Here is a 25,377-nt window from a genome sequence, read left to right as displayed (position 1 = left end):
GAATAAAGTAAAGAAGCAGCCTGGAACATTGAAGTTGGATCTCCTTAATTAGATATTTACAGAATATCCAAACTTAGTTAGACCTATAATCCATATAAAGTTAACAGATGAGGACTTTAATTGAAATCTCTACTAAATTAATTACATATATATATATATAGATGTTAAAAATTTGGGTTGGGTTAGAATATTTTAATGATAAATGAAATCACTTTCAGATTTCTTCTCCAGCTGATTATCTTAAAGCTAATTATTCTCTTAAGGTTCTTAATTCCTTGTTGACTAATCCGATGGTTTATGAAACAACATCTCTGTCAGAGGTTCTGGCAGATCTGGCGTCTTAGTAATCTTAGACGGCTTCTTCACATTAGGTGAATCTATCGGTTCTGTCAGCAGAGACGTTTTCAATTCTTTAGTTGGTGGTGTCAAGTGAGGCTTCAACTTAAGCAATGACATCATTCAAAGCAGCCAAATCTGATTGAGCGTTAGCAAGTGCAGTTCCGGCAACAGTGATGGAGATGACAATGAAGTTTCTGGATTTCTTGTAAGCTTCAACTCTCTTGTCTTCAGCGAATCTCAATAAGGACAATGAGTCAGCGATCTTGGCCAACAATTCATCAGCTAAATCGATGATCTTTGAGACGGCTCCGGCATCAGCTAATTATTCGACCTTTGAGGCGATGGTGGCGAAAGCTTTGAATAATTTGCTGTATCCCTTTCTGTGTTAGAATTTGGCAGCCTTCTTAGCAGATGTGGTGAAATGCTTTTAGATCATGCTAGCAACTTCCTTGGTGAATTTGTGAGCTGGTTATTTTGTGGCTTTTCCTTTTTGGATGAAGGATTCGTGTTCGATGTTATCAGCGAAGAGTCTTCTGGCTTCAGCGATGATAGCTGTGGCTTCTTAGTGTTCTAAGACTTTCTCTTCGAAGTCGGCGTTTTCTTCAGCTCTTTAAGCATCGAGCTCATCCAAATCCTTTTAGTATCCCTTGACTTCAGCTTATTTTTAGGCAACTAATCCTTATAAGATTCCTCTTTATGGATATAATTATCCTTCTAATCTAGCTTCTAATTCGATCTTTCTTCTGTTGGATTCAGCCAAATCCTTATCGAAAGCTGAGATGTCCTAGGAAGGTATAAGAAAAGTTTCTTACGACTGTGCATGCATCTTAGTATTCGTGGTTTCTGGCATCGTCTTCCTTTTATTCGGCAACATATCTGTCTTCCAAATCGGTCAAGGTTTAGAGTAATCTGTCCAATGGATCTCCTGTTTAGAGTTCGAGCCAGATGGTATCAAACAATGTTCTTCCGAATGGTGATTAGTCAATCTTCTTGATTGTAGCAATGACATCAGCTTATGTTGATGAGGCTAACACAATGAGTGCTAAGGCAAGGATTATTGTCTTCATTTATAATAATATTGAAAATCAAAAAAGTTAGTCGTTTTTATTCCTCAACAAATGACGTCTTATTTTTGATTAATAATTATGAATTGACTAAGTTTCATTTTAATTAGATATCCCATTTATTCAATATATTTGGGTGTATCCATTATAATAATTCAAATTTCTTTATTAAAATTTAGACACGTAAACAAAGTTATATTGGAAATCAAAGTATAAATGTGCGTGTTTTTATTATTATATAGAGAGATGGATTATTAAAATCAAAATAATTGAGATTCATTAGAATGCAAAACATTAAAAAAGTCATTGGGAAATCTGCTTTTAGGTACTATTGGTTTGTTTTGCTAAATTTTATTAGTAATTTTAGAATATTAAATTCTACTTTATTCATTAAATTTTTTTTTCAATTCCCCCGTTGAAAGAAAGAGCAAATCCAAGATTTTCTCTTTCGTTTGTTGACTTATTTAATTTTAATGATTAGCATTCTTTTAGGTACTCTTAAAATTGCTTTAGATCTCATCCTCCTTGAAGAATTAGGAAAATTCATCGTCACAAGGCATTTCTATATGATGTTTTGTCGGGAATCTTTGGGATTCATTAAGCTATTGATAGCCAAACTGTCTTTTCAGACTCGCAGAATTCCTATTCTCACAAATACTGCCGATTCTATAGGGATCATCTGGTTCAGTCTTTAATATAGATTACTTTTCTTTTGAGTAACCTCTTTGTAATTAATACAGAATTTCCCTTGAATCATCGAAATCTCTCTTCGCCTTATGTTTAATTGGAGAATGAACTATTTCACTAGGTTCAGTATTAGTTTTTTGAAAAGGAATGTGGTTTGATCTATTTCTGGCCTTCGCTGAATCATTTCTCAATCTGATGTTGCTATGCTAACTGAAGCGAATAGTTTTTTTTGGCTGAGTGCCAAGTTCACTGATGTTAGGTTCATCAGACTTGAATCTTCTTGGTGTTGGCTGCCTCATTTGGATGTTTAGATTTTCAAAGCTTTTAAATTTCGACAAAGATTAATCACACTATTATTGTTGTAATTGAGGCGAAGGCAGCGATGGCAAATCCACTTTGTTACTTTTTAAAATCTTCAATCTACATCATAGCTATAATTCATACTAATTGTTCATCCTCTTTAATTGCGGAGAAGTAATACCTTGAGTGATTATGGGAGCAGGCTTTTTAATATTGGATAATCGATTTTGACTTTTTGATTTTGATTCCTCACTTTATTATTGGCAAAAGCTTTGCTTACTCGATTGATTTCTATACGATAAGTGATTCACAGGCTTAATGAAGTATGGCTATTACCTCATTGATTAATATAATTTTATGATTGTTAACAAAATAAATGTATTTAAATAAAAGGTTTCACAACACTCAATTCTTATTCATTGCTCCTCATTCACATATAATAACTCAAGATCAAATCATTTATATAAAGAAAGTGAACACAAATGTTTCTGAGTATTGCATCTCGATTAAGATACATGACCAAGGCTGCTTTATTTAAATACTCACAATAAAACAATTATAATTATAATCGATAAACACAATAATTCAGAACTCCTCTTAAGCACAAATTTATTCTAAGGCTTATTTAATTTATTTAGTAAATAACTCCTTGGTAGTACTATTCAAATAGTTGGTCAACGCTATCATAATCTATTAAAAATACCTAGGTATCCTTAAGTAATAAACTCCAAAGTCTATTGAGGCAATTGAATTGTATTTCTGTATTCCTAAATCAATTGAATAAGTGATTATTGAAACTATCTTAGATTTAAATTCTTACTTCAATTGGATTAAACAAAGAAATGGCAAACAAAATCTCACTATTTGGTGTTGAAAACTTTAAGATCTTAGGAAATGCAACCATGATTGTAAAGGCTGACGAAAAAATAGATTATAAAACTTATTTGCCTTATGTGAACACTTCCTATGTCTTCTTCTTAATCATATCCGTATCCGCTTATTCTCCAACCACTCCTTCTTAAATTAAGAATTGCATCACATTGCAAAGAATACTAGCAATTTATGAGATTTAAAGAGCCTCTTCATTTATCTGCTCCTCACCCTTAAGTTATTTGAAATTCAATATCTCCTTTAGAGTACCTTCCGATATCATTAATAAATCTAAATAAACATCTGCCCCACATCTATAAGCTAAAGTCTCACTATGTTCAGAGCATATCCCTTCCAAACATTCAAACAAGTACTTTTTATATTTTATTAAGTTTAGGAATAATGGCTTATAGACAATTATGAACTACAATTATTTTTTGAACAAATTCAAATATGAAGAATCTTAATAGATTACGAAAAATCCCTAATTTATTTATTTAGAGCTTGAAATCTAGCCCATTACTTTTAACAACTTAGCTGCCATCTTCAAAATCCCATCCTTCACTTGCTAACCTTATTATATGCTAGTTTGAGCTTACAATATCAAATAGTCAATGGATGTGATAAAGAATGTTGAAGCTTTGCCATAGATTTGATAAAGCAGAATTTGAATATTTTCATTTGACAATCTTGTATTCCTAGCTATATTTGGATTTTTTACTTATTTTTAAATATTGCGCACAAAAGAGCTGTCAATCCTAAGGAGGAATCATAGTCTTATACAAATATTTGAGTGTTATCAGTGGACAATAGAGATGATAAATCAGGAAATCTAATTATACAAATGATCTTACACAATTCTTAAAAATACTCTATAAATACTATCCACTTCTAATTCATCGACCACTCCAATCATATCCCACAAATATTTGAGCATATTGACTTTATTTGTTTCATTAGCAATAGATTTTTTTATTTATTTGTAAATATCTACAAGTGCAGGCACATAATCATCCAATTAATCATCAACCCAAACTAGGGAAACCAATTTATACACTTGTTTCCTTTTCTTTATATATTGAACTTCATTAAAGCATGTCAAATCCATCTATAAGAAAAATTGCTTCAACATACTACTGATAGAACTCTATCTAAAGAATCTTCTATCTAATTATCTCTTTAATCTAAAATTTAACTCAATCAATACTTTTCATATGTATATTGTAAGATTATAAAGCTATACTCCACCAAATCTGGATCATGAAATGTAAATATTTAGAAGCTTACATAAAAATCAAAAAAATTACCATTTTTCTAAACAACCTTCAATAACCACTAAGTAATTTTATTGAACTGAACTGCCATTACCTAAACTCATTTATCTATTAATATATATATATATATAATTACAATTGTGATTAAGATATGACTATTTATTAATTTTCATCTAAATATAAACTCTCTATCGTTTAAGATATATATGTTTAGATAAATATTAAAATACTGGTATGGTACAACTTGCACACATAATTCTATTATTATATTACTTTATTGTTTACATCTGCAGGAATATTTAACTTATTTGTATATACAATTAAGTCGAGTATCGCTTATAATAATATACGAGCTTAAGGGTGTCCATCCATTTTATTTTATGAAAATTGAGATTCTCCTCCGCTCAAGAATTCCATTTAAGCTGGACTCAATACAAGGGCAGATATTAGACACAACAAAGCACTAAATTTTTCTTAATTTCAATAAATTCTTACATAAGGTAATGAGTTGTTCTTAAGGTTGTAATGTTTAAACTTGCTATAATATTAATATTTTTTACCATTATGGGTAGAGTTTTTAGTAAATCTGAAATCACATTAATACATTCAATTGTATTTTATTGATAGACTTATATGCATAAATGAAATCCTTTGTCCAAGAATTTCTTTATTTTTTTAATAGGATAATTGGGAGGAATTTCAGAAAAGGGGTTTCCATTGTAAAATGCATGAATCAGTAACTTAAAACTCAAATTTACAGAATTTTAAAGTAGTTTAAATTATTGAATATATTGAGAACTATAAATGTTGATTTAAAATAAAAATTGATGCCAAACTTCCTATAGTTTAATGAAAACACTGTTAGATGATAGTTTTATTCCTTGATTATTTAAGATCAATTGATTTATTCTGTTTAACTAATTTACACATTAATCAAACAAGTCCTAAAACTTTTGTAATTTTTTTAAAGTGAAATTCGACTAAGAAATAACAACAAGAAAATTACCACTAATCTTATTGCAAAAGAGCAAACTTCGTTTGAAAAGTCAGTATTGTTCAAATACAATTCATAATTATTTAGCAAAAAGAGCAAACCGTCCCAAAGAGTTCTTCTTAAAACCTTCTTAAAATTGTGCTTCTAAAAAAATAAGGACAATCTGGCTGATGCAATTCTTTAGAGATTATTAAGTATTCTAATTGAAATTCCTTAGTCTATAGGATAGAATTCAATTATAGCTCTGAAATATTCTTTATTCAAATTGTCATCATTAATTATTTAAAAATAAGAATCAGGGAACTATATAAAGTATTTAATTATGTTACATTAATTATAAAGTTTTCCTTTGAATCATGATCAACGTCAATTTCATAGAAACTTAGGTTGAAATTAAAAGTTAAAAAGGAGTTAAGCAATTAAATTAAGGAATCAGCATATGATTTATCTAATTGATAAATTTGTAAGAAGGTTCCCATTTTCAATTAATTTTGTACAAGTTTATGTGTCTATTCGAGTAAGGTCGATAAGGATTATCTAGATAAATTATGAATGAATAATAACCTCTGAAATCCCATCATGATTTTTCTAAATTCTAAATAGCCAGTTGCATAATAATATTAGCGAACACAACTCAATAGATTTTCAAATAATTTGCATCCTAAAGTTAAAATTTAAATATTTTAAGTATAAAAAAATGTGTTTATTAGTTTTTCAACCAATTGTTCTGGTGTAATTATTTCAGACCAATATTTTCTTAACATATAAGCTAAGGCAAACAAAACTGTGTTTTAAACATAATTCTAATGCTACAAACCCTTTGTAAAATAATTTATCACAATATTCAAGTGAGTTGTCACAATTGCTGTAAAATGTTATCTTTCATGACTAAAATATTAAATATTTACTCACCTTTCGTATTCTTCATAACTTTATGATTTTCTTTACGGATTTTGAAGAACATTTACAAATTTACAACCTGAAGCAATTGCTTTTTGAAGTAATGAGTAAATCACAAAAGTAGTCTCTTACTTACAATCTACTTCAATAATTGTTTTCAATAATGGCAAATTATTCCAATCCAATATGAATTTTCTCAAATGCTCTAAAATTTATTGATTCTTCTAATAAACATCAAATAGGATCAATACCGCAAAATCCCCAGCAGAATATGATTGTAAACAATAATTATGTATTGTTTATTAAAGCGAGGCTGTGTTATTCATATTATTAAATAATTAATATAAGACAAATAATTGAACAAAAGAATATCAAAAAATAAAAGCCTTATTAAATTATGCCTATAAGCGTTATTTGTGAGTGAAATTCTTAGAGTAACACTATTATATCCAAAAGTAATCTTAATTTGGCGGTGTTTTTATATCCAATATAATAAAAATTTAATTTCAACAACCAAATTTACAAAAACTATTTGTAAATAAAATATATTTGCCTTTGCAAATATACAATATGTTTCTCTTTACTTGTATTTAATGTGTAAAATCACTATATTAATATTCCTTCACATAATTTAAAATTATGCTAAGTAGTTTAAAGAATTTATCTTATGAATTTAACAGGAAAATCATATTCATGAATTTACAATTTTCAATTAAATTAAGAAGAATACGACTTCCAAATTCCATAGCTAAATTGATTTGCAACACTCAAATATTGACAATGCCTTAATCACATGAATTTTAGGCTACTTTGAATGGGCGGTTAATTGTTTGTGAAGATGATAAGTTTTTTAAACTATGGGATATATTAATTTATATGTTTATCAATAATTATATTTAAATTTGAAATAATGAACTTGTAATGGAATCCTTATTTCATTCCAAAAGAAAATATTGCACAGCTTAATGTATCAATCCTTATTAATTAGAATGTATCGTTTATGAGATTTGATGAAAATTCACAATAACCATTATACAATAAATAGATTCAACTGCATAAAAAAATTTAGATTCAAGTAAATTTAAGTCATAGTTAGCCTACATTCTAACCTGAGTGCATGAAATACAAAAGAAACAAAAAACAATAAAGCTGTGTACCATTTTAAATGAATGTGCCTCAATAAACTTCTAATCAGACCTTAACAAAAGTAGCCCAATTGAGTTTAAAACCAATATTCAGCAAACCCAAGAGCATCTAATAAAATACATAGAATGAAAATCTTAAAGGGTCAGCTGTTTGGGAAAGAAAGGATTTTCAAAATTAATAAATTACATTTGAGTCATTCTTAAAGGAACAAAATCTATCTAGAAATAATTCAATCGAGCATAATAGCAATAAATCTCATTTCAAAAAGAATCATCGCCAATACAGTCATGTAGTATAAGGCAATTCGGGTGCTTATTTTATGATTTCTAATATACCATAAAACAATAACACAAATACTACTAATTCATATTATTCTAATTGTGAAAAGTAATAAGTTATAGATAATCATATATAGTTGTAATTCCCATAGAGAAGATCGTAAAGTAGAAAGAATAAACGTTCCCAAATTCTTCATTCCTGAAGACACATCTAATTAGTTTAGTGAGAGAACAATTAAAAAATAAAGCCCCAATAACCTAATTAAGCATAAAAAAAATACTAGATGTATCTCTATGGGAGAATAGAAGCAGATAGGACTGACTCTAGAATGTGATGAGTCAAGTATTACTATTATTAGTGATAATGCTAATACTGTCATCCCCAATCCAACAAATTCTAAGAATTATCATACTATAATTAATGAAAACAATAACCAAAACTCTTAAATAGGCGGATTTTCTTAAGAAACTTTACAAGTTCTGATGCTCTAAGAGATTGAATATGCTCCCAATTGTGATTACCTATAATAAGTATAGATTTAAATCACCCCTTTAATGAGAGCAATATTGATGGATTGGATGATTGAAGTTTGTTCTGTGTATCTTATGAAGAGAGACACTTATTACTTGGCAGTTGCTTATGTTGATAGTTATCTATCGAAAAAAATAATTACGAAACATGAATTATAATTATTAGGAACTGCTTCTATGCTCATTGCATCTAAAATGGAGGTAAATTGTATGATGATTATTTATTCAGGAAGTTGAGGCTAAAAACCCAAAGGATTTTGAAAAGGCTAGTAACTATGGTTATTCTATAGATTAAATATATGAAATGGAGAAAGAAATTTGCAAAACTCTATAATGGCATTTGAATCTTCCAAACATCAATTTATGGATTGAGTTTTACACAAATCAATGGGATAATTATATTTCAGATGATCACAAGAAATTTAGATCCAATAACAGTTCTTCATTTAAAAGTACTGTATTTAGAGATTATCTAAGACATTCTAAAATTACAAGGATATATCGATTGTTGCTATCTTGACTTTGAGACTCTTAGTTATTAAACCAGAAAGGTTGTAGCTGCTTTCATGTATCTTGTGTTGGCTGTAGAGTATGAGTAATTCACAAAAGAATATATATATTATGAAATTCCTAAGACTACAAAATTTATCCTTGCTGATTGTAAATATCTATTATAATCACTAGCTTAGAAATCATTCAATAAAATATTTACAGAATTTGCATAAATTAGTTTTGGATTCAACCTTGTTGATCTGATTGAAATAATTAAGTACGCTTCTAAATTTATAATGTTGGATTTCAAATATAGTGATACTTTTCAAGATAAAATAAGCATTCAAGTATATATATGTTAATATATATACTTAGAGACACGAGGATTTACTTATATATTAAAAATATAATTAAACTGGACTCTCTTTCATTAGATGCAGGCTCTAAAAGTGATATAAATTTTAATTAATTTTGTTTTATACTCTTATAAATTCAAAACCTTATAATGGAAATATTTTTAGATGTCAAAGCCTAGTTAGGATTATTTAAGAATTCTTCCAAAAAATCAATAAATTATAATTATTCTAATCATTATTATCGATATGCAGTCTAATGATCCTAAACTTGGCTTACTTTCTAATTAATCGAACTAGAAATACTCAGACTCACACTAAGAGAATGATGGAGTTGAGTTGTTAGATTTTGGAGACGATTCAGATCAAATTCAATTTGATGATACAAGTATATACATCAATAATTCAATAGTATGCTAGAATAAGGCTGTAGTGCTGACTAACCTTGGTCAAGAACCTATTACAATGGCTAGCTCTAAGACAAGGGATAATTAAAATTAATAGGTAAATCAGAAAATCTAATCTCAAGCATCCCATCCTCTTTCGTAATAAGTTCCCCAAGTATTTATTATATGGTTATATGTTTATAGTCTCAAATGTAAAATGTTCAAAATTTATCTAATTAAAATTGCTTTTAAACTTTTTCTAGAGAAGAACGAGAACAACAACCTAATTAAATATCTTAAAATCAAAACCAAAATGTTAATGCAATTAAGTGAATATTTTAAGTTACAATTTAGCTAAATACAATCAACATGCATGTTCTGTTAGGTTCCATAAATGATTCCCAAAGATAAAAACGTGTTTATCTGCTACAATTGCTAATAGATTAATAAGTTGATCTTTGCCTATTTTATCTGTGGTACTTGCAGATTGACTGTAATGTATCAATAGGGAAGTAAATATGTATTCTTATTTAAGTATCCAATCTAATTAACTGTACCAACTGTTTGACTATGAATTATGTACAGCAACCCAATCTTCCAAACACTCTCTAATAAGCCAAACCTTCAACTCTATAGGTTTAATACGTAGTTCATTAACCTTTACCATAATCCACATTGCCTAATTAATAGTAAGGACAAGGCCTTCAATAATAGCAATAAAGAAATCAAGTTTCGGATCTCGAGGCCGAATTTAAGGATTTAATTAACTGAAATATTATAAATAATTTTAATAAATAATCGTGATATTTAGCTTAATCTTTATAAATTAGCTAGTAAAATTATTGATTTATATGAAAATTGCTTATAAAAATTAATTAATTTATAATCAGAATTAACTGAAGGAAAAATCCATCATCTCTTTTTTGTAATGAAAACCAGTTTATTGTATAATAGAATGTTATAATAGATCTTCTTTGTCAACTCCTTTTAAATTCGGAAAGATTTTGAATAACAGTCTCTTATAATCTTTGGAGTTTGCACAAATATTATGATTACAATTAATGAATTCTAAGGATTTATTGATGTGAGTTAATTGATTCAATTGACTAAGCTGATTTGCACTTATGTTAAAGATTTTGAGTGATTTTGTGCTTGAAAGTGATGAAATTAGATTATTTTAGGCATAAAGTTCTATTAAATTAGGAGGCAAACCCTCTAGATTTTTCAATTGATTTCCAGCAACAGATAGCACTTTTAACTCTATGAGTTCTTCCAATTTGAGTTCTTTTATTTGGAGGTTGTTTATGCTCAATGCTTGTAAATTTTTAAATATCATCGAGACTTCTCTTATTTCTTAGCATCTCTCTTAGAAAGTGAGTATCGAAATATTGAATATTGCTTTATTGACATTATGGAGGACAAGATAAAAGTCTTAGAGAGTAAAATTATGTACACCATTTAGAACAATTTCATCTGAATTTGATGTGAGCTGCTTGGTCAATTCCTTAATTAATAATTAGTGAGGTTTCTTTAATTGATGCTATTATTTCTGCTTTGAAATATATATAGTATAGATACATGTTCTATTTCATTTTCAATGTCGGTGATTTTAGCTAGTAATCTCTTCTGGGCTTCTTGCAAATTCTCTATTTTCATGCGAGGACTTTTGGATAGTCTTGTAACCTTATAGCTTTATTATGTTTTGATAAGTTTAGTTGGATCATTATAAGATACTCTGATTTCCTATTTGACCTTAGTGTCACTCAAAGTCAAATCGTTAATAGAATCAGCCAAGGAGTTCACACAAGTGGATAATTAATGATCCTATTAATGTAGATTACCAATTATTTAAAAGAAATCGTCATAAGTTAATCGTTTTTTATTGAACTTATAAACTTCTTCGATAACTTCATCCAAAGAGAACAATTCATCCTATGGATTGGGGCAATCTATGATTGTTTCATCTTTTAATTAATTAATGAGATCGGATATGTTCATGATGCTATTTTTCTGAAATAATTTCTTAATGTGAATAAGCCAATTGAGTTTGGATGAGCAAATTTCCATTCCGAGTTTAAATAAAATTAATTAATAACTATCATTTGATTGCAGATAATATTTAGTCATTATCAAGGCAAATTAATAAATATTATGCAAACATATTGTTTATTTTTAGAAAATAATTTATCAAATCGAATTTGAGAAAAAGATAAGATAAAAGTATAATAAGAAATAAATTTATATAAAAAAACAAAAAAAACAAAAATAAAAAAAGAGTAATTCTTTTATACACAATGTAGTGAGCTAAAATTACGAGTAATAGAGGCTTGACTAAATGAAATAGAAGGACTTCTCAAAAAAAAGGAATAAAAATGGGGATTCTGAAGGATATGTTGGGAAGAGTGAATTCAACAACGGAATTGACTATAAAAAAAATTAGAATACTTATTTAGATGATTGTGTTGATAATTATCATAAATAAAAGAAATCAGACAATGAAACTAATTGGTATAATCCAAGGAGGGATAGAGAGCCGAATGGGGAATTATAAGTGGTCTTGAATGGCAATGTCGTAACAATTTTGAAACAACAAATAAAGACAAACCAAAAGAGATAGAATAGAAAATATAGTGATTAAGAGACTTACGCAATGAGCAATAATATTTCAGGTCCTAAATTTAGTGATATTCCATGTCCACAGTTTCTAAACATCTGAGTACATTGAGTCATTAAAAAATTATTGAAATATTTAATCCTGATTTCACCATATTAAATTACGACAAGAAGACGACCTTATGAGGATCATCAGATGGAAGTAATAACATTATGAAGGATATTCTTAATTTAGATCCTCTAATAATTGTGATGATATAATTAAATTAACTATGTTTTATTTGAGTTTACTATTTGTCATAAATGTGTGTTCTGCGAATTTAGAGATTTTGGAAAATACTGAATCCTCTGAAACATTTAGAATTCATCTTGGAGAGCCAAATATCATTTATTCGATGCCGGAGGCTGACGATGCGACATTAATGACATTTTAATAGAATAGTTTTTGTTAGGTGAAATAATAAACAGTTTAAACTGAAACCTAACAATTTACAATCATATAGTAGGATGACTTTAAAGAGTATTATATGAGAATTGAAATTTAGCTATGACTTTGAGATGGATACCCCATTAAATTTCCGAGAGTTCATAGGGATGGTACATATAAATGATGGCATGTTGGCAATAACATCAGATGCAGTGGCTTATTTAATAAAGTTTAACTATGACAATGTTTTATCCAAATAAGGATTTGCAACATATGGAAACTCTGTTGATTTTGCAGGTGTGATTTGGAAAGCCAATCTCTAACCAATACTGCCATCAATTCAATCAAGAGATGAATTGCCTTAATTGGTGTATTCAAAAAAGAATAATTGGGCCTTTGTATTATATTCAGACAGCGCCTAATACTTTAGTGTGGCTGAGATGGAGAAAAACGATAAAACTATGTACATCGACTAGATATCCAATTGGATTCAAAGGGAGGAACGAGGATTGACCAAAGAAATAGATGGATACTTATTTTCTGCAGTTGGTAGGGCTGGAATGGACATCTATGAAATAAGAGAGAATGATGTCATCTATAAGTATACAGTAACATTGCAGGACTTTAAATTGTAGAAGGAGTAGTTGGAATTAAAGGATTTCGCAATTGTCAAAGTAAAAGATGGATAATATCAATTATACTTACTTGATGTTAAATAGGGTTTGATTTTAGCCTATATGTTCATCAATTAATAAGGATTCTAATTTGAATTGGTGATTGACGTATAGAGTTAAAAGGGTGGAATAGCTGTGGATACCAAGAATGGCAAGAACGTATTTGCAGCCTTCGAATAGAATGGAATCTATTTTTACATTGAATATCTAATAAACTTTAGTTAGAAATCATGTTCCATAATAACCAAATAGGAAAGCAATTATAGAATAGTTGATGTTGATGCCACAGATGAATTTGCCATCATAAGCGGTGTTAGTCATCATTAGATTGTGTTTAACAATGGCTACGACTTTCTGGCCCCACATAAGCAAAAGATTATGTTTACATAAATAGGAATGAGAGATTTCCAATTCTTTTAGTACACCTATGAAGAAGGTCTATTAAAGGCGGCTGTAAAGGATGAATATTAATATGATGATTTCTTCTTTGGAGTCACTGCCAATAACGCTTTTCTTACTAAATTTAAGTTTGTCCCTGCAAGAGTAGTTTGCTTTGCTGATCATAGTAATTATGATATTAATGGTTAGATGAAAAGGGATCGCTTAATTAATATTATACTTTGAAATTCAATCAATCCCATGTTGAAAATAACATTGTATCGACCAATAAAGTGATAAGAACAACAAAGAGTTTCACTGTTCAAGTTGTGACAACGTTTTTGTTCGCTTAACAATGGAGATTAATTAGAATCTTACTTATTGTATTAGGAGCAATTATCTTCACCTCCTGTAAGTATCACATTATATATTTAAGGCGGAGTTATCATGTATTAATTTAGACAATATAGAATTTAAGAGTAAAATTTGGATGATGAGATTGGTAAACAAAAACCAACATAAAGTGATCAAAGCGTATCAAAACTTAATGATTCCTCAGTCATTAACATATGAATTATGTCCATTTTATATATACATTAATGACCAATTGTGTATGTCTATAAAACGTAGAAAATAAAAAAATAAATCTAGAATCTCTTAATAGATAATACATCATAATTCAGTTTCAGCTTCGTAATATTATTCTAAGATATTGAAACATTTCAAATAGACATTTTGATTCTCATGCTTTTGCAACTCTTCTATTCTCTTAATTACTCCCATTTGTTCAAGGGTAGTTAAATAATAATTGTCATCCTAGAAATCTTAATCACCTGATTGATAACAAATAAAATGATACCTCTTTTTAACACATTAAACAAAGCTTCAAGAACAACAGTCATAGTTTGAGTGTCCTCACCCTCCAATATGTGTTTATAGACATTAAACAATCCTTTTTAGACCAACAATTAAATGTCAGAGTTACTTCCATTCTTAGTTGTATTGGCAATGGCCCAAGTAGCTTCTCGCACGATCTCTTCGTAATCAGTCGTCATGAGAGTGAACAGCTTCTCAAGAATGGAAACATCTCTGACTACTTGAGAAACCTGATTGCTACTTCCAGCTGTAATATTGGAGATTGTCCAACAAGTCTAAGAATTAATTGATAGCAATACTTCTCTTCGGATGGCTTTTTTTTCATTTGAGAGCAATTTAAGAATCTTCTGCAACAATCCTTAGTTGAGCACATAAGTAGTTTAATTTTCATCTCCAGTAACAACATTACCTAAAATTCTTAAGGTTGGGATGACGAGCTAAAGAGATGAGTGATCTAATAATTTGATTAAGGTTGGCACTACTTGGGAATCGATAACAGTCTGTAATCTGCTGTTGTCTCCATCACTAAGGTATGACAAAGCCCAACATGCGTCAGTCAATACCTCTGGGTCAGTCTCATCAATGATGACTTTACAGAATACAGGCAATGCATTTTTGACATACTGTAATATATATATTTAAATGTTTACCTTGAATTCTGGGATGGGTTTGCCTCGACACAGATTGCTCAGTGACCAAGTGCAGTGCTTGATCGTGTTTTTATTTTAAGCATTTTAAATAATATTGATTAAGGGATCAACTCCTCCCACCTTCAAGATTAGATCTCTATACTGTGTGCAATCTCCTGCGACGTTTCCTATTGCCCAAACTGCTTATTCTGCGATGTCTCTGTATTGAGAACTTAGTAATTTAACAAACAGGTAAATTCCTCCTTTATCTATGATCGATTAGGTTTGTTGGGTGGTTCCACTTGCGACGTTTGTAAGTGCCCAGGCTGCTTCGAGGACCAATTAAGGAATTTATTCTTTTTGAATGATTTCTATCAACTTTGGCACCAAATTTGCATCAATTACTTGTTGGATTGGGGCTCCACTCTAAAATCAAATTGAAAATATACCTCAACAGAGAGCATTTTCCTTAGTCCGGTGACACCGTAATGAAGTTGAATGACATCTGTGGAATATATTTTTTATAAAATGTCAGGGAAATCTTAGAAAGTGAATGTTCTTTTTGTTAAGACTTCTTGTTGGGTTTTCAAAGCCTATTGGATATCAAAGGGAAGTGTTTGTGGGATCAATGATAACTACTCTTGAATTGAGGTGTTTTAATTCTAAAAGGGAAATGGACATGAAGTACATTTTAAGCTAATCTTTTATTGTTGAGGATGGCGTTTCTGTCCCTGGATCTGATTTCGGTTGCGAAATCATCTCTTTTCTTCTTGATTTCACTGTTTTACTCCGGTTCATTTACTTGAGCATTACCGAATAATGCAAACTAATTTTATGACTACATAATAAAATATTTATGATAATTTACGCCTAATAAAAATTATTAACTTTAAATATATATGAATAGTCACAGTTAAAATAATCAGCCAACCAACCATTAGCATTTTCTTGGAGCACCAGCAAATGAATTCCCTTCAAATTCGGTTGGTTAAGTATTTATTTGGTCGCATCCTTAATTTAGTCCCAAAAAGGACAATAGCAAAATAAAGACGAATAGTCAAGGATCTCGCAAAACCAGCATCCAAACAATCAGGAACAACCACCGAATCACCTAAATCAGAGTCATCAACAGCACGGCAAGCATGAAGGAGATCATTACAATCCTTTGCAAATGCCTTGCAATTGGGACATAGCCAAGAAGCATGCTCTATCAAGGAGGACAACTCGAGAGAAGCAGAAAGATCCTACCAAGACTCTCAGTGGTATGCACATTCCTATTAATAGGTAAGTTGACACTTGTCCATGTTGCGGATTTGAAGTAGACCGAGAAGAAATTCCCTTTTGTTCTAATCCCATGGCATTATCGTTTCTTGGCTCAGGGTTTACTTTGTTCTATAATTATCTGAAATATTGTATTCTGATCCTCTTCATCACACTCCTGACAAAACAACTTTACAATTTATACACCAATTATTCAGGCACATATTGTAGTCAGACAAAGAGAGAAAAAATAGAAGGCCATGTAGTAGAACTACCATTTTGCTCTGATTCCTGGTTTTTAAAGTTGTCATTGGCCAACAAATTAGAGTATTCCATCTATGTAAAATTAGCAATCGGGAAGCCATGGAACATGTACAAATACTCAACTTCATCAATATCTTCTTAGTCATGGGGGTCTTACTGTATTTTAGAAAGAGTCAAAGGTAAATCGATACAGACATCGACGAAGAATTGCTCACACCAGCAGATTACACTGTCTGTGTGAAAAACATACCTACAGGTTTGGATCTTAATTATTAATGGGAATTGTAACATATGTTTGAAACCTGTGCAGTTGCAGGAGCCAAAATTATTGTTAAGAAAGTGGTTCTGGTCTATGACATTGAGGAGATCATAGATATTGAGAAAGAATTGGATGTATTAATCGAGAGAAAGAAGGAACTAATCAAAGAACACAATTACGACTATCATCATCATAGTGTAGAGGAGATAGACAAGAAAATCGAAGAAAAGGAGCATGAAATACATCATTTGGGATAATCATATGAAAAGGAGAATAAGAAGTTTTCTGGGATTGCCTTCATTTCTTTCGACAATGAGGATATGAAAAACAGCGTATTGAATGAAAACCCATTTACTTAATTCGAGAGAATGAGATCCTATTGGAACAAGGGCAAATTGCCTGGAATTACAGAAAAAGATTTGTCTTGGCACAATTAAAAGTTGTTCATTGAACAGGCTCCAGAACCAAATGAAGTTGATTGGGAATTCATACATGTTAAGACAGAAGAGAAGATTAGTAAGAGAGTGAAGGCTTGGGTCATTTACATATTGGTTGAAAGTTCAGCATTTTACTTAATCTATTTGATTGCTCATAGAGTGGCTAAATATGGCGATGAAGCTAGAGAAGAAGAAATCCAAGGTAAACTTGATCATGATACAATGTTAAAGATCAATATCCTCTCTTATGCTATTTCCTTAAGTATCGTCCTCTTCAATAAATTCGCAGTTGCAAAGATCGTTCACTACATTGTTGATGATGAAAAGATCTCCAGCAAGACCAAATTCTAAATATCTTTTGTCTATAAATATGCTTCAGCCTTGTTTTTAAATGCAGCCATAATCAGTTTCCTAGTAGACATAGTTATTTTGAAGAATGTGGAAGGAGCAGGAGGGTTCTTGCAAAATGAGAGTCAAATTTTCATCCTTAATGCTCTCTTGCCTCCCTTCATTTGGTGTCTTGATCCCTGGAGTCTTTGCAAAAACATATGGAGATGGTACATTATCAAGAAGGGAGAAAAGGCTCTGTTGACCTAATAGGAAGCCAATAAATTAATGGAAGAACCAGACTACCTGTCTGCCAAGAGATACTCAGATATTATGAAGACAATGTGGTTCACATTTCTGTATGGTACAGCCATTCCTCTAGGGACTTTGTGCAGTGCTTTTGGCATTCTGATTTACTATTATGTGGACTATTACAATATCTTGAGGAGAAGAACAGTTAAGGAGTCAATCAGTATCCAATTGTCAACAGGTAATAGAATTGATTAAGTTGTTATTAGAAATGATAGAGATGTTGGAATACATCATCGTTTGGAGTGCCTTCGGGGAGATGATCATGACATATGCCTTCTTCAAGGAGATTAGTTTGATCGATGTCACTCTTATGGTGATTGCCATCATCTATGCGTCGTTGCCCATGGAAGACATCTCTGAGAAGCTGTTCCCAGTGGTCAATAATGAACAAGTATGATTATGCGAGTATCCATTAGTGCAAACCCTATGATGAAGGCTGTCAGGGATTCGACACTGACTACGATAGGGAGAACCCGATCACGAGGAACAAGGCGATTGAGGAGTGGAATAAGAGGCAACAGGTGCTGTTGAACTCGAACAACAAGATTTAGAAGTACTATCAATAGCAGGATCAGTATGGCTATCACAATGATGACCATTATGGAAGGAAGTGAATTTTGAATAAAATAATTATCAATTTTAAATATATATTCACAAGGAATGAAGAGGATGTAAAGCAAAGAAGACATCATCAAGGATTAATATATGAAGACTCTGACTTGCTTCTTGCAAGATAGCACTCTTTATGATAGCTTATCTATTAATAATCAAGTGACTGTGATTGATCAGTCATTCTCTCTCTTTGATGTTTTTAATGTGTTTATCGAGACGCATATTGATGAAGTATTGTTTTGGAATCCAGATGTAGCTTATTATGATGGAGTATTCACTCAAACGGATTTGATACGAATCATCCTAAAATGCTATCAAAACATTCTGAATGGGGTTCCCAATGGTAATCTATGTCGCATATTTTAGTCAGTGTGGGGAAATAGCAAAATCTAGGTGCAACCAATCATGGAGGAGGAAGACGAGGATCGCAACACTCCTGTGAACGAAAAGCAATTGATAGGGTAGGAACAGATAAACAAATTGCTGATCGATTTGCGGACGATCTCAGTGAGGGACTGGTTCAATTCTTATGGAGAAAGTCTTCATCAAAGCAGTCTGGTTTAGGCAGACATGGCTGATAATCTTAATGATGCAATGAAGAAGATACTAAAGTAGGGAGTAACAAGAATTGTAGTTATTGATACTGAATCTAGAATCATCGTGGGCATCCTCTAACAAAGGGATATTTTAGCATTTCTTGTCAAAGGGTTTAGTCAATATTTCCACTTATAATTATCACAAAAATCACAGAGAGTCGAAGTGCCTCAGGAAAAAAATCCGCAATCAGAACAGCACGAACTAGAAATCAGTTACTTTAGCGATAGGATTTTGCAGCTGAATGAAAAACTCCCTTGCGACACCAATGTCTACGAGTAACTATATACCTTCATATATCCAGTGTCTTCTATAAATTGATCTATGTATATAAGCGCAATGCCATTCCCATTGTCGACCACAACAACAAGTACCTAGGATTGATAGACCGAAGAGACTTCTTGTTTATTCTCAAATATCAAGTCTATGACATGGTATGACTCGACAATATGAATAGTTGAATAGACCTGCCATCGACTTGCTCAACTTTATCAAAATAGAGAAAAGAAAGTTTGCAGGCTTTTGCATATGCAACAAAGAACTATTCCACATGAAACAAACATTAAAAGAAGTATCAGCTAATTCTAATTAGGTTGTTGAAAATCTATTACTCTCCTCCAGAGGTAGTCTAGTTTGCTTGAATGAAAACCAAGAGCCAATCGCTACATTGCAAATGTCTGATCTCTTCAAAATTTGTCTAGATGATATCGAATTAGAATGAATTTATTTTATCATAAATATGTGTATATATTTAAATGAATAATTATAGATTTCCCTAATCAGCCACCATTCCTGTGTACAACACTATCACTAAAGAACAGGCAAACATCAAAATCGCTTCTGATTTCAAAATGTTCTTGAACGCTTTGAATGAAAGATTTCAACTGCCCTAGAAGTTTACCATGTGCTATTGTTTTAACATCAAAGATCGAGTCACCTATTTGGCATGTCCAATTGACTATTATTTATTCCTAGACAGAGTGCAGAAACTTAAAACCAAGTATGTCAACTAAATCCATCCTTTAGCAATTATCCCATTCTCTAAATCGTTAAATTGGAACTGCACCAATTTGTATCCAAAGAAATGATTAAAGATGTCGAAGAATGGCAAGAGAAATTGTCGGATAGCTATTCCTAAATCAATTCAGAGCACCAATAAATCCAACAATTAGACGAATAATTTTAACACATTTCTATATCTTAAATCCATCACAACGACCAGATTGACTATCATAAGTGTTAGTTTTGCTATTAGAATTTGGAAAATAGTAAATACTTTAGATGCATCGTTTGCTATTACTTTCAAATTTGTGATATGTGCAATACACATAGGAGAGAAAAAGACCATCCTATTTCTCACATCTTTATTTTCTGCAATCATGTGACTGATTGGAATAAACTGAAATAACAATCATAACTTAAAATGATCAACTAAAAATAAAAACTCATGAAATCATTTAAGATACATAAAGCCAATATACATGAACTTATCTCTTGCGATTACTGTCGCTGTGTACCCATTTAAGGTTATCGTTACTAATGCTTTGAATGTCCAGATTTTGATTTGTGCAAGGGCTGCTTCAAAAAATTCAAACATGATCAAACTCACAATTTTATTTAATTGACAACAAGCATTGAGTTTTTGTTATTTTCATGATTAATTGTATAATTATAATTATATATGAGTTAAAAATTCGAATAAATTGCAAGACTAACAAGAAGCACTGCCATCTTCAAAGCTAACTATGTACCATTAGCTTTGGTAGGCACATCCCTCATTTCATTTATTGCTTGGTCCAAATTGCCTTATGGCTAAGCCTTTCCTCACTTAACAATTTCAGAATACGTGCCCAAAAAATCCTACTTCCATTCCTTAATTTTGGCTCCTCTAAATTTCCAAACCAACGTATTTCAATTATCAACTCATTAGGGACATTTATTGGTTTACGGCCCAGCTATGTTATACTCATTTTATTAAATGAGTACAATCCTTTGCAATACCCAATTTTTGGCCTTTTACATTGTTAACTCTCTTATATGTTCCTCCTTTACAGTTTATTATGAAAAGAAAAGAAGTGCTGAATTCGGCATTAATTTGATGTCTCCTAAATGTGTTTCAGCAATCACTCCTTTAAGTTTTATGACATCTCTAATGGTGTTGAAACCTCACTTAAAATTATTAAATAAAGTATGCTCAGTTATTATCAAAGCCTCCACTCCCATTTTTTTTAATCCCTGCTATGTATGCCATGTATGAAGTGCAAGAATACCAAAATGGATTCATTAATGAAGTATGTAGGCCTACCCACATTTTGGCCTTGGTTAATGGATTAATATTGGGACTCATTTTTAAAAGATTCATTTGAATTCTATCTTTTATATAATTTGAATAAATGCCATTCATTCAATTTCCCTCTTTCATTAAAAGAAATTAATTTATTTATCTCTTCAATAAATAATAGTAGATTAACGTATGTACATGCATAGCATTGACATTTATTATAACCATAGAATTTATGTTATTTAATTTATTGTTATTGTACTAAATAATCATGATGATCATGATCTATATAGATTTGGTCTTTTGGCTTTGAACACGGTTCTGAATTTTTTGTGGCTAGCTCTTGGCACTGTCTTAACAATTGGGAATCTAATTGAATCTCCCTAATTAAATTTGTGATTTATTTTACTCTGTATTGATTAGTCTTTCCTCTCTTGATATCAGCACTCTTTGTTAACACTGAAGTTCTGAGGATGTGGATGGTTTATGGTTAAGCTCTGTGATTACCAGCCATTTCCTAATCTAAACAGTCACAATTTTGTCATACATAATTATGAGACAGCACCATTCAAAGTGGTGTCTCTGAATTCCTTATACATATTGTGAATGGTTGTTCTTGATTGATATTTCAGTACTATTCCGTAGGTTTTGACATTTGTGTCTCTTCTCTCAAATAATTCTTGAACTGCTAAAATCTAACCATGAGAAGGTCTAAGTTTATTTAGTCTTCTTAAATTCCACCTAGAATATTGCATAATTTAAATACCAGAATCTGCTTTTAGCAGCGACGGTATTTCTTGCAAAAATTCTCATGCTAATAACTTTGGGATTTGGATCTTCTTTTGATGGGAGTCTTCTGCCTGACACCAAGTATTGTCTAATCTATAGATGATATGCTTCTTAAGTACTTTCATTTATAAGGAATTATCTTGTGGGTCTTATGCTGAGTTTTTTACCATTTTTTATTTTAAAAAAAGATTTAATTTATAATGCAATTATATATTACAAACAATACAATCCCACATTTCTCCTTTGTTAAAGGGGAGTCCTCACCCAAATTTTATTTTTCACTTTACATTTACTATAATTCAATTTGATTTCTAAACTTTTTTATTGATTTCAACATATTTTTGGAGACTCATCTTGAAATTTCTGGTGTTTCAACAATCCATTTCCAAACAGAATTTATTAAAATACACATTCTGATTTTTGACATCAAGATTTGCTGATAAAAGCTTTTTAAAATAATTTAATAATAATAATCAAGAATGGGATAGGTAATAAATAGTATTCAAAAGAAACCTAGTAATAATTTAACAATGCAAAACGAATATTAGCCAGAATTCATTAATTTTAGACATGCAATTTCTATATTATCATATAACATATTAGCCGCTATCTATTGTGACCAATCACAGACTGGTTACGCTCAAAATCAATACCTGAAATTTTCAAACAGAAGTACTAAAATTATCGAATAATTGAAAATTTTCAATGTTGACATATTTTGCCTTCAAGAGGTTGACAACATTGACTTTTATCAAGAGAGGATCAAGAAACTAAATTATGAAATTTGCTTTGTTTAGAGACCTTAAAGACCTGATGGATGTTTGATCGCTTTCAAAGTCGATAAATTCAAGTTATTGAAATCTTCAGAGTACTCTCTCGATAAGATGGCCATTAATTATGGGCTACCTCTTCAATACCAAAGATAGAATGTGTTTTAAATTGTCATTCTGGAACATATGTACCTATTTTTAGGATATATCAAGATTAACAAAAAAACAGCTAGTGATTGGAAACATTCATACCTTCTGGAATCCAAACCAGGATGACTTAAAATATTTTTAGATTGTCCAGCTAGTACAAAAGATGGAGGCTGAAAAAGAATCCGATGATCAGATACTCATATTTTGTGGAGATTTAAATAGTCTCCCTCATTCTAACCCAATACAATACATTTAAAAAAATAAACCCATAGTTGAAAGAATAGAAAAATCTTCGAACCAAATCAAACTATAAAAGGAGATATTCGAGCACTACGGTCCACCTAAGTTGAATTGGCAAAGTGCTTATCATCCATTCCCCAAGTTTACTAATTATACAACAGACGTAAATTTGAAGACAAATAATATTAGTTTAAAGGATGTATTGATTACATTTTCTATCATAATGCAAACGTGGAAAAGATATTGAGATTGCCTGAAGAAAGTGTGTTATAGCAAGAAGTAGCATTACCCAACAGGAATTTCCCCAGTGATCATTTGCCGATTTTAGCATCTTTTGATTTTCACTTTTGATGTATAATAAAATTATGATTATAAAGTTGGGCATACTCATTTATTTGTATAATTTATTGTCTCAAGAATAAGCAATAATTAATCGATTGTATGCTTAACAGTTTACCCCACTTTGCTAGCATCCTTGCTTGAAAAGGTTAACACCAATTGATTCCCTAATTTTAATACGCTATTTACCATCCGCATTCATTTTTAATACCCCACTTTCATTATCAACTGACAACACTTGCTCAATCAACTCCGAATGGTTTTATTCAATTTATATTTTTACTTCATAATTTTTTTCTTCTCCTTAAATCTCTTATTGCATTTTATTTCCTAATTTATTAATTATTCAATATTTTATATTATTTAAAATATTCATCACAAAAATAATTGACCTACTACTCAATATCTTGTTGACTAGTTCCCCTATAAAACTCAATTTTGCTCTAATTTAATGGTTTTCTTAGCCCATTTGTGTCCAGGATAGCGAAATCATGGTACTTTTTAAGTGGATTTGTGTTATGTATTCAAAAATGGATTGGATATGAATAAATATTAAAAGACTTTTAATTTGTAAAAATGGGCATATGTAATTCGGGTGTATTTTCTTATAAAGTTCCAATTAATTTTAGCACAAAATCTACTATTGTATTTTCAAATGATTTAAGAACTTGCTGACTATATTGGTTTCGAATGTTTATTTATAATTATAATATAATATTATGAACAATGTTGATCTTAGTCTTTAAAATAAATTATTAATCTCATTATGAAAAAATCACAGAAATGCTTAAACTATCAGAACGAAGTTTATAATAAACTAGAAATAACATCATCTCAAGTTTTAAAAGGGAAAATAATTGAGAAGGATGAATAGGTCAATTATTTCGAAATACATTTAGATAAATGGTTAGTAAAGCTCTTGTTCATAATCGTTCAAGATTCAAGAGATTAATTTGCAATTACTAATCGACAAATCATAAGAGATCTTGTAGCAGTAATAGGAGCAATTATAACTGCATTCTCCGGCATGTCTAAAAAGATCAAATTCGTTTGAAGACTTATAATAGAAATTAAACGAATACATTGAGCAATATATCTAGGACATCAAAGAGCCGTAACATTTTTTAGACACGTATTCGTTATAGAGTTCAGAAATCTGCGATGATGAATTTTCATAGCACTCCATCGATTTGTGCTAAAGAATATATTAAGTAGAAGTATATTAATTCGTTTTTAGAGAATAAAAGCTCAGTTAAATCTATCAGTCATCTAATCCAACTCAGTTGAATAATCAATTACTATTCCTTCCCCAAAAAATAATGATTCAATTCAGATAATGAATTACATGACTACCTCTACTCCTCTAACTCCTCTAACACCTGCATAAGTGGAAGATATTCCCAAAAAAAGTATCTAAATTTCAGCAAGTCAAGATTATCTAGGATTAAAAAACAGTTCGTATTCTATGAAATCTTGAATTAAATATTAAACTCAATGTTTTCATTATTTTTTTGTTTCGTTATTATGGCCTT

At 30.5% G+C, this 25,377-nt stretch overlaps 15 protein-coding genes across 15 annotated transcripts; 9 read left to right on the top strand and 6 right to left on the bottom strand. All coding sequences in view use genetic code 6, as the record gives it.

Annotated features, from left to right (window-relative positions):
• Positions 1-214: 214 nt before the first annotated feature.
• On the bottom strand, positions 215-1,406 carry TMP2D (Trichocyst matrix TMP2 precursor). Its single annotated transcript, XM_001346828.1, has 2 exons — positions 215-1,123; positions 1,152-1,406. The coding sequence occupies 2 exons, from the start codon at positions 1,404-1,406 to the stop codon at positions 215-217; spliced, it is 1,164 nt and encodes a 387-aa protein (XP_001346864.1).
• A 257-nt stretch (positions 1,407-1,663) lies between these two features.
• Positions 1,664-2,731, bottom strand: PTMB.39 (hypothetical protein). The annotated part of the gene is made up of 2 exons (XM_001346827.1): positions 1,664-2,510; positions 2,535-2,731. The coding sequence occupies 2 exons, from the start codon at positions 2,729-2,731 to the stop codon at positions 1,664-1,666; spliced, it is 1,044 nt and encodes a 347-aa protein (XP_001346863.1).
• Positions 2,732-2,975: 244 nt separating this feature from the next.
• Positions 2,976-6,754, bottom strand: PTMB.38 (hypothetical protein). Its single annotated transcript, XM_001346826.1, has 16 exons — positions 2,976-3,070; positions 3,094-3,187; positions 3,211-3,958; positions 3,982-4,092; positions 4,115-4,444; positions 4,468-4,542; positions 4,568-4,642; positions 4,671-4,792; positions 4,820-5,007; positions 5,030-5,072; positions 5,095-5,514; positions 5,541-5,831; positions 5,858-6,065; positions 6,093-6,416; positions 6,441-6,652; positions 6,680-6,754. The coding sequence occupies 16 exons, from the start codon at positions 6,752-6,754 to the stop codon at positions 2,976-2,978; spliced, it is 3,411 nt and encodes a 1,136-aa protein (XP_001346862.1).
• A 584-nt stretch (positions 6,755-7,338) lies between these two features.
• Positions 7,339-10,385, top strand: PTMB.37c (Cyclin). The annotated part of the gene is made up of 7 exons (XM_001346825.1): positions 7,339-7,961; positions 7,990-8,591; positions 8,617-8,835; positions 8,861-9,789; positions 9,819-9,943; positions 9,969-10,126; positions 10,150-10,385. 7 exons carry the CDS (start codon positions 7,339-7,341, stop codon positions 10,383-10,385), a joined length of 2,892 nt encoding a protein of 963 aa, XP_001346861.1.
• Positions 10,386-10,500: 115 nt separating this feature from the next.
• PTMB.36 (hypothetical protein) lies at positions 10,501-11,741 on the bottom strand. Its single annotated transcript, XM_001346824.1, has 2 exons — positions 10,501-11,166; positions 11,193-11,741. The coding sequence occupies 2 exons, from the start codon at positions 11,739-11,741 to the stop codon at positions 10,501-10,503; spliced, it is 1,215 nt and encodes a 404-aa protein (XP_001346860.1).
• A 208-nt stretch (positions 11,742-11,949) lies between these two features.
• Positions 11,950-12,330, top strand: PTMB.35c (hypothetical protein). The annotated part of the gene is made up of 1 exon (XM_001346823.1): positions 11,950-12,330. One exon carries the CDS (start codon positions 11,950-11,952, stop codon positions 12,328-12,330), a length of 381 nt encoding a protein of 126 aa, XP_001346859.1.
• Positions 12,331-12,499: 169 nt separating this feature from the next.
• On the top strand, positions 12,500-14,200 carry PTMB.34c (hypothetical protein). Its single annotated transcript, XM_001346822.1, has 3 exons — positions 12,500-12,747; positions 12,773-13,893; positions 13,917-14,200. The coding sequence occupies 3 exons, from the start codon at positions 12,500-12,502 to the stop codon at positions 14,198-14,200; spliced, it is 1,653 nt and encodes a 550-aa protein (XP_001346858.1).
• A 178-nt stretch (positions 14,201-14,378) lies between these two features.
• Positions 14,379-16,055, bottom strand: PTMB.33 (Importin alpha). Its single annotated transcript, XM_001346821.1, has 6 exons — positions 14,379-14,539; positions 14,566-14,857; positions 14,882-15,205; positions 15,233-15,637; positions 15,661-15,873; positions 15,900-16,055. 6 exons carry the CDS (start codon positions 16,053-16,055, stop codon positions 14,379-14,381), a joined length of 1,551 nt encoding a protein of 516 aa, XP_001346857.1.
• A 55-nt stretch (positions 16,056-16,110) lies between these two features.
• Positions 16,111-18,684, top strand: PTMB.32c (hypothetical protein). Its single annotated transcript, XM_001346820.1, has 5 exons — positions 16,111-16,203; positions 16,233-16,798; positions 16,822-18,248; positions 18,277-18,461; positions 18,487-18,684. 5 exons carry the CDS (start codon positions 16,111-16,113, stop codon positions 18,682-18,684), a joined length of 2,469 nt encoding a protein of 822 aa, XP_001346856.1.
• A 46-nt stretch (positions 18,685-18,730) lies between these two features.
• On the top strand, positions 18,731-19,997 carry PTMB.31c (hypothetical protein). Its single annotated transcript, XM_001346819.1, has 3 exons — positions 18,731-19,554; positions 19,581-19,710; positions 19,734-19,997. The coding sequence occupies 3 exons, from the start codon at positions 18,731-18,733 to the stop codon at positions 19,995-19,997; spliced, it is 1,218 nt and encodes a 405-aa protein (XP_001346855.1).
• Positions 19,998-20,031: 34 nt separating this feature from the next.
• PTMB.30c (ZZ domain protein) lies at positions 20,032-20,933 on the top strand. The annotated part of the gene is made up of 2 exons (XM_001346818.1): positions 20,032-20,276; positions 20,303-20,933. 2 exons carry the CDS (start codon positions 20,032-20,034, stop codon positions 20,931-20,933), a joined length of 876 nt encoding a protein of 291 aa, XP_001346854.1.
• Positions 20,934-20,957: 24 nt separating this feature from the next.
• On the top strand, positions 20,958-21,642 carry PTMB.29c (hypothetical protein). The annotated part of the gene is made up of 3 exons (XM_001346817.1): positions 20,958-21,182; positions 21,207-21,464; positions 21,487-21,642. The coding sequence occupies 3 exons, from the start codon at positions 20,958-20,960 to the stop codon at positions 21,640-21,642; spliced, it is 639 nt and encodes a 212-aa protein (XP_001346853.1).
• Positions 21,643-21,835: 193 nt separating this feature from the next.
• Positions 21,836-22,516, bottom strand: PTMB.28 (60S ribosomal L18A). Its single annotated transcript, XM_001346816.1, has 5 exons — positions 21,836-21,940; positions 21,967-22,079; positions 22,105-22,298; positions 22,324-22,439; positions 22,466-22,516. The coding sequence occupies 5 exons, from the start codon at positions 22,514-22,516 to the stop codon at positions 21,836-21,838; spliced, it is 579 nt and encodes a 192-aa protein (XP_001346852.1).
• A 309-nt stretch (positions 22,517-22,825) lies between these two features.
• PTMB.27c (hypothetical protein) lies at positions 22,826-23,857 on the top strand. The annotated part of the gene is made up of 3 exons (XM_001346815.1): positions 22,826-23,304; positions 23,330-23,669; positions 23,696-23,857. 3 exons carry the CDS (start codon positions 22,826-22,828, stop codon positions 23,855-23,857), a joined length of 981 nt encoding a protein of 326 aa, XP_001346851.1.
• A 754-nt stretch (positions 23,858-24,611) lies between these two features.
• On the top strand, positions 24,612-25,185 carry PTMB.26c (hypothetical protein). The annotated part of the gene is made up of 2 exons (XM_001346814.1): positions 24,612-24,755; positions 24,784-25,185. The coding sequence occupies 2 exons, from the start codon at positions 24,612-24,614 to the stop codon at positions 25,183-25,185; spliced, it is 546 nt and encodes a 181-aa protein (XP_001346850.1).
• The last annotated feature ends 192 nt before the right edge of the window (positions 25,186-25,377 follow it).

This window comes from Paramecium tetraurelia (assembly GCF_000141845.1).
Source record: "Paramecium tetraurelia macronuclear, complete genome".
In the NCBI taxonomy this organism is placed as follows: Eukaryota; Ciliophora; class Oligohymenophorea; order Peniculida; family Parameciidae; genus Paramecium; species Paramecium tetraurelia.
This window is presented reverse-complemented; position numbering and strand designations above follow the sequence as displayed.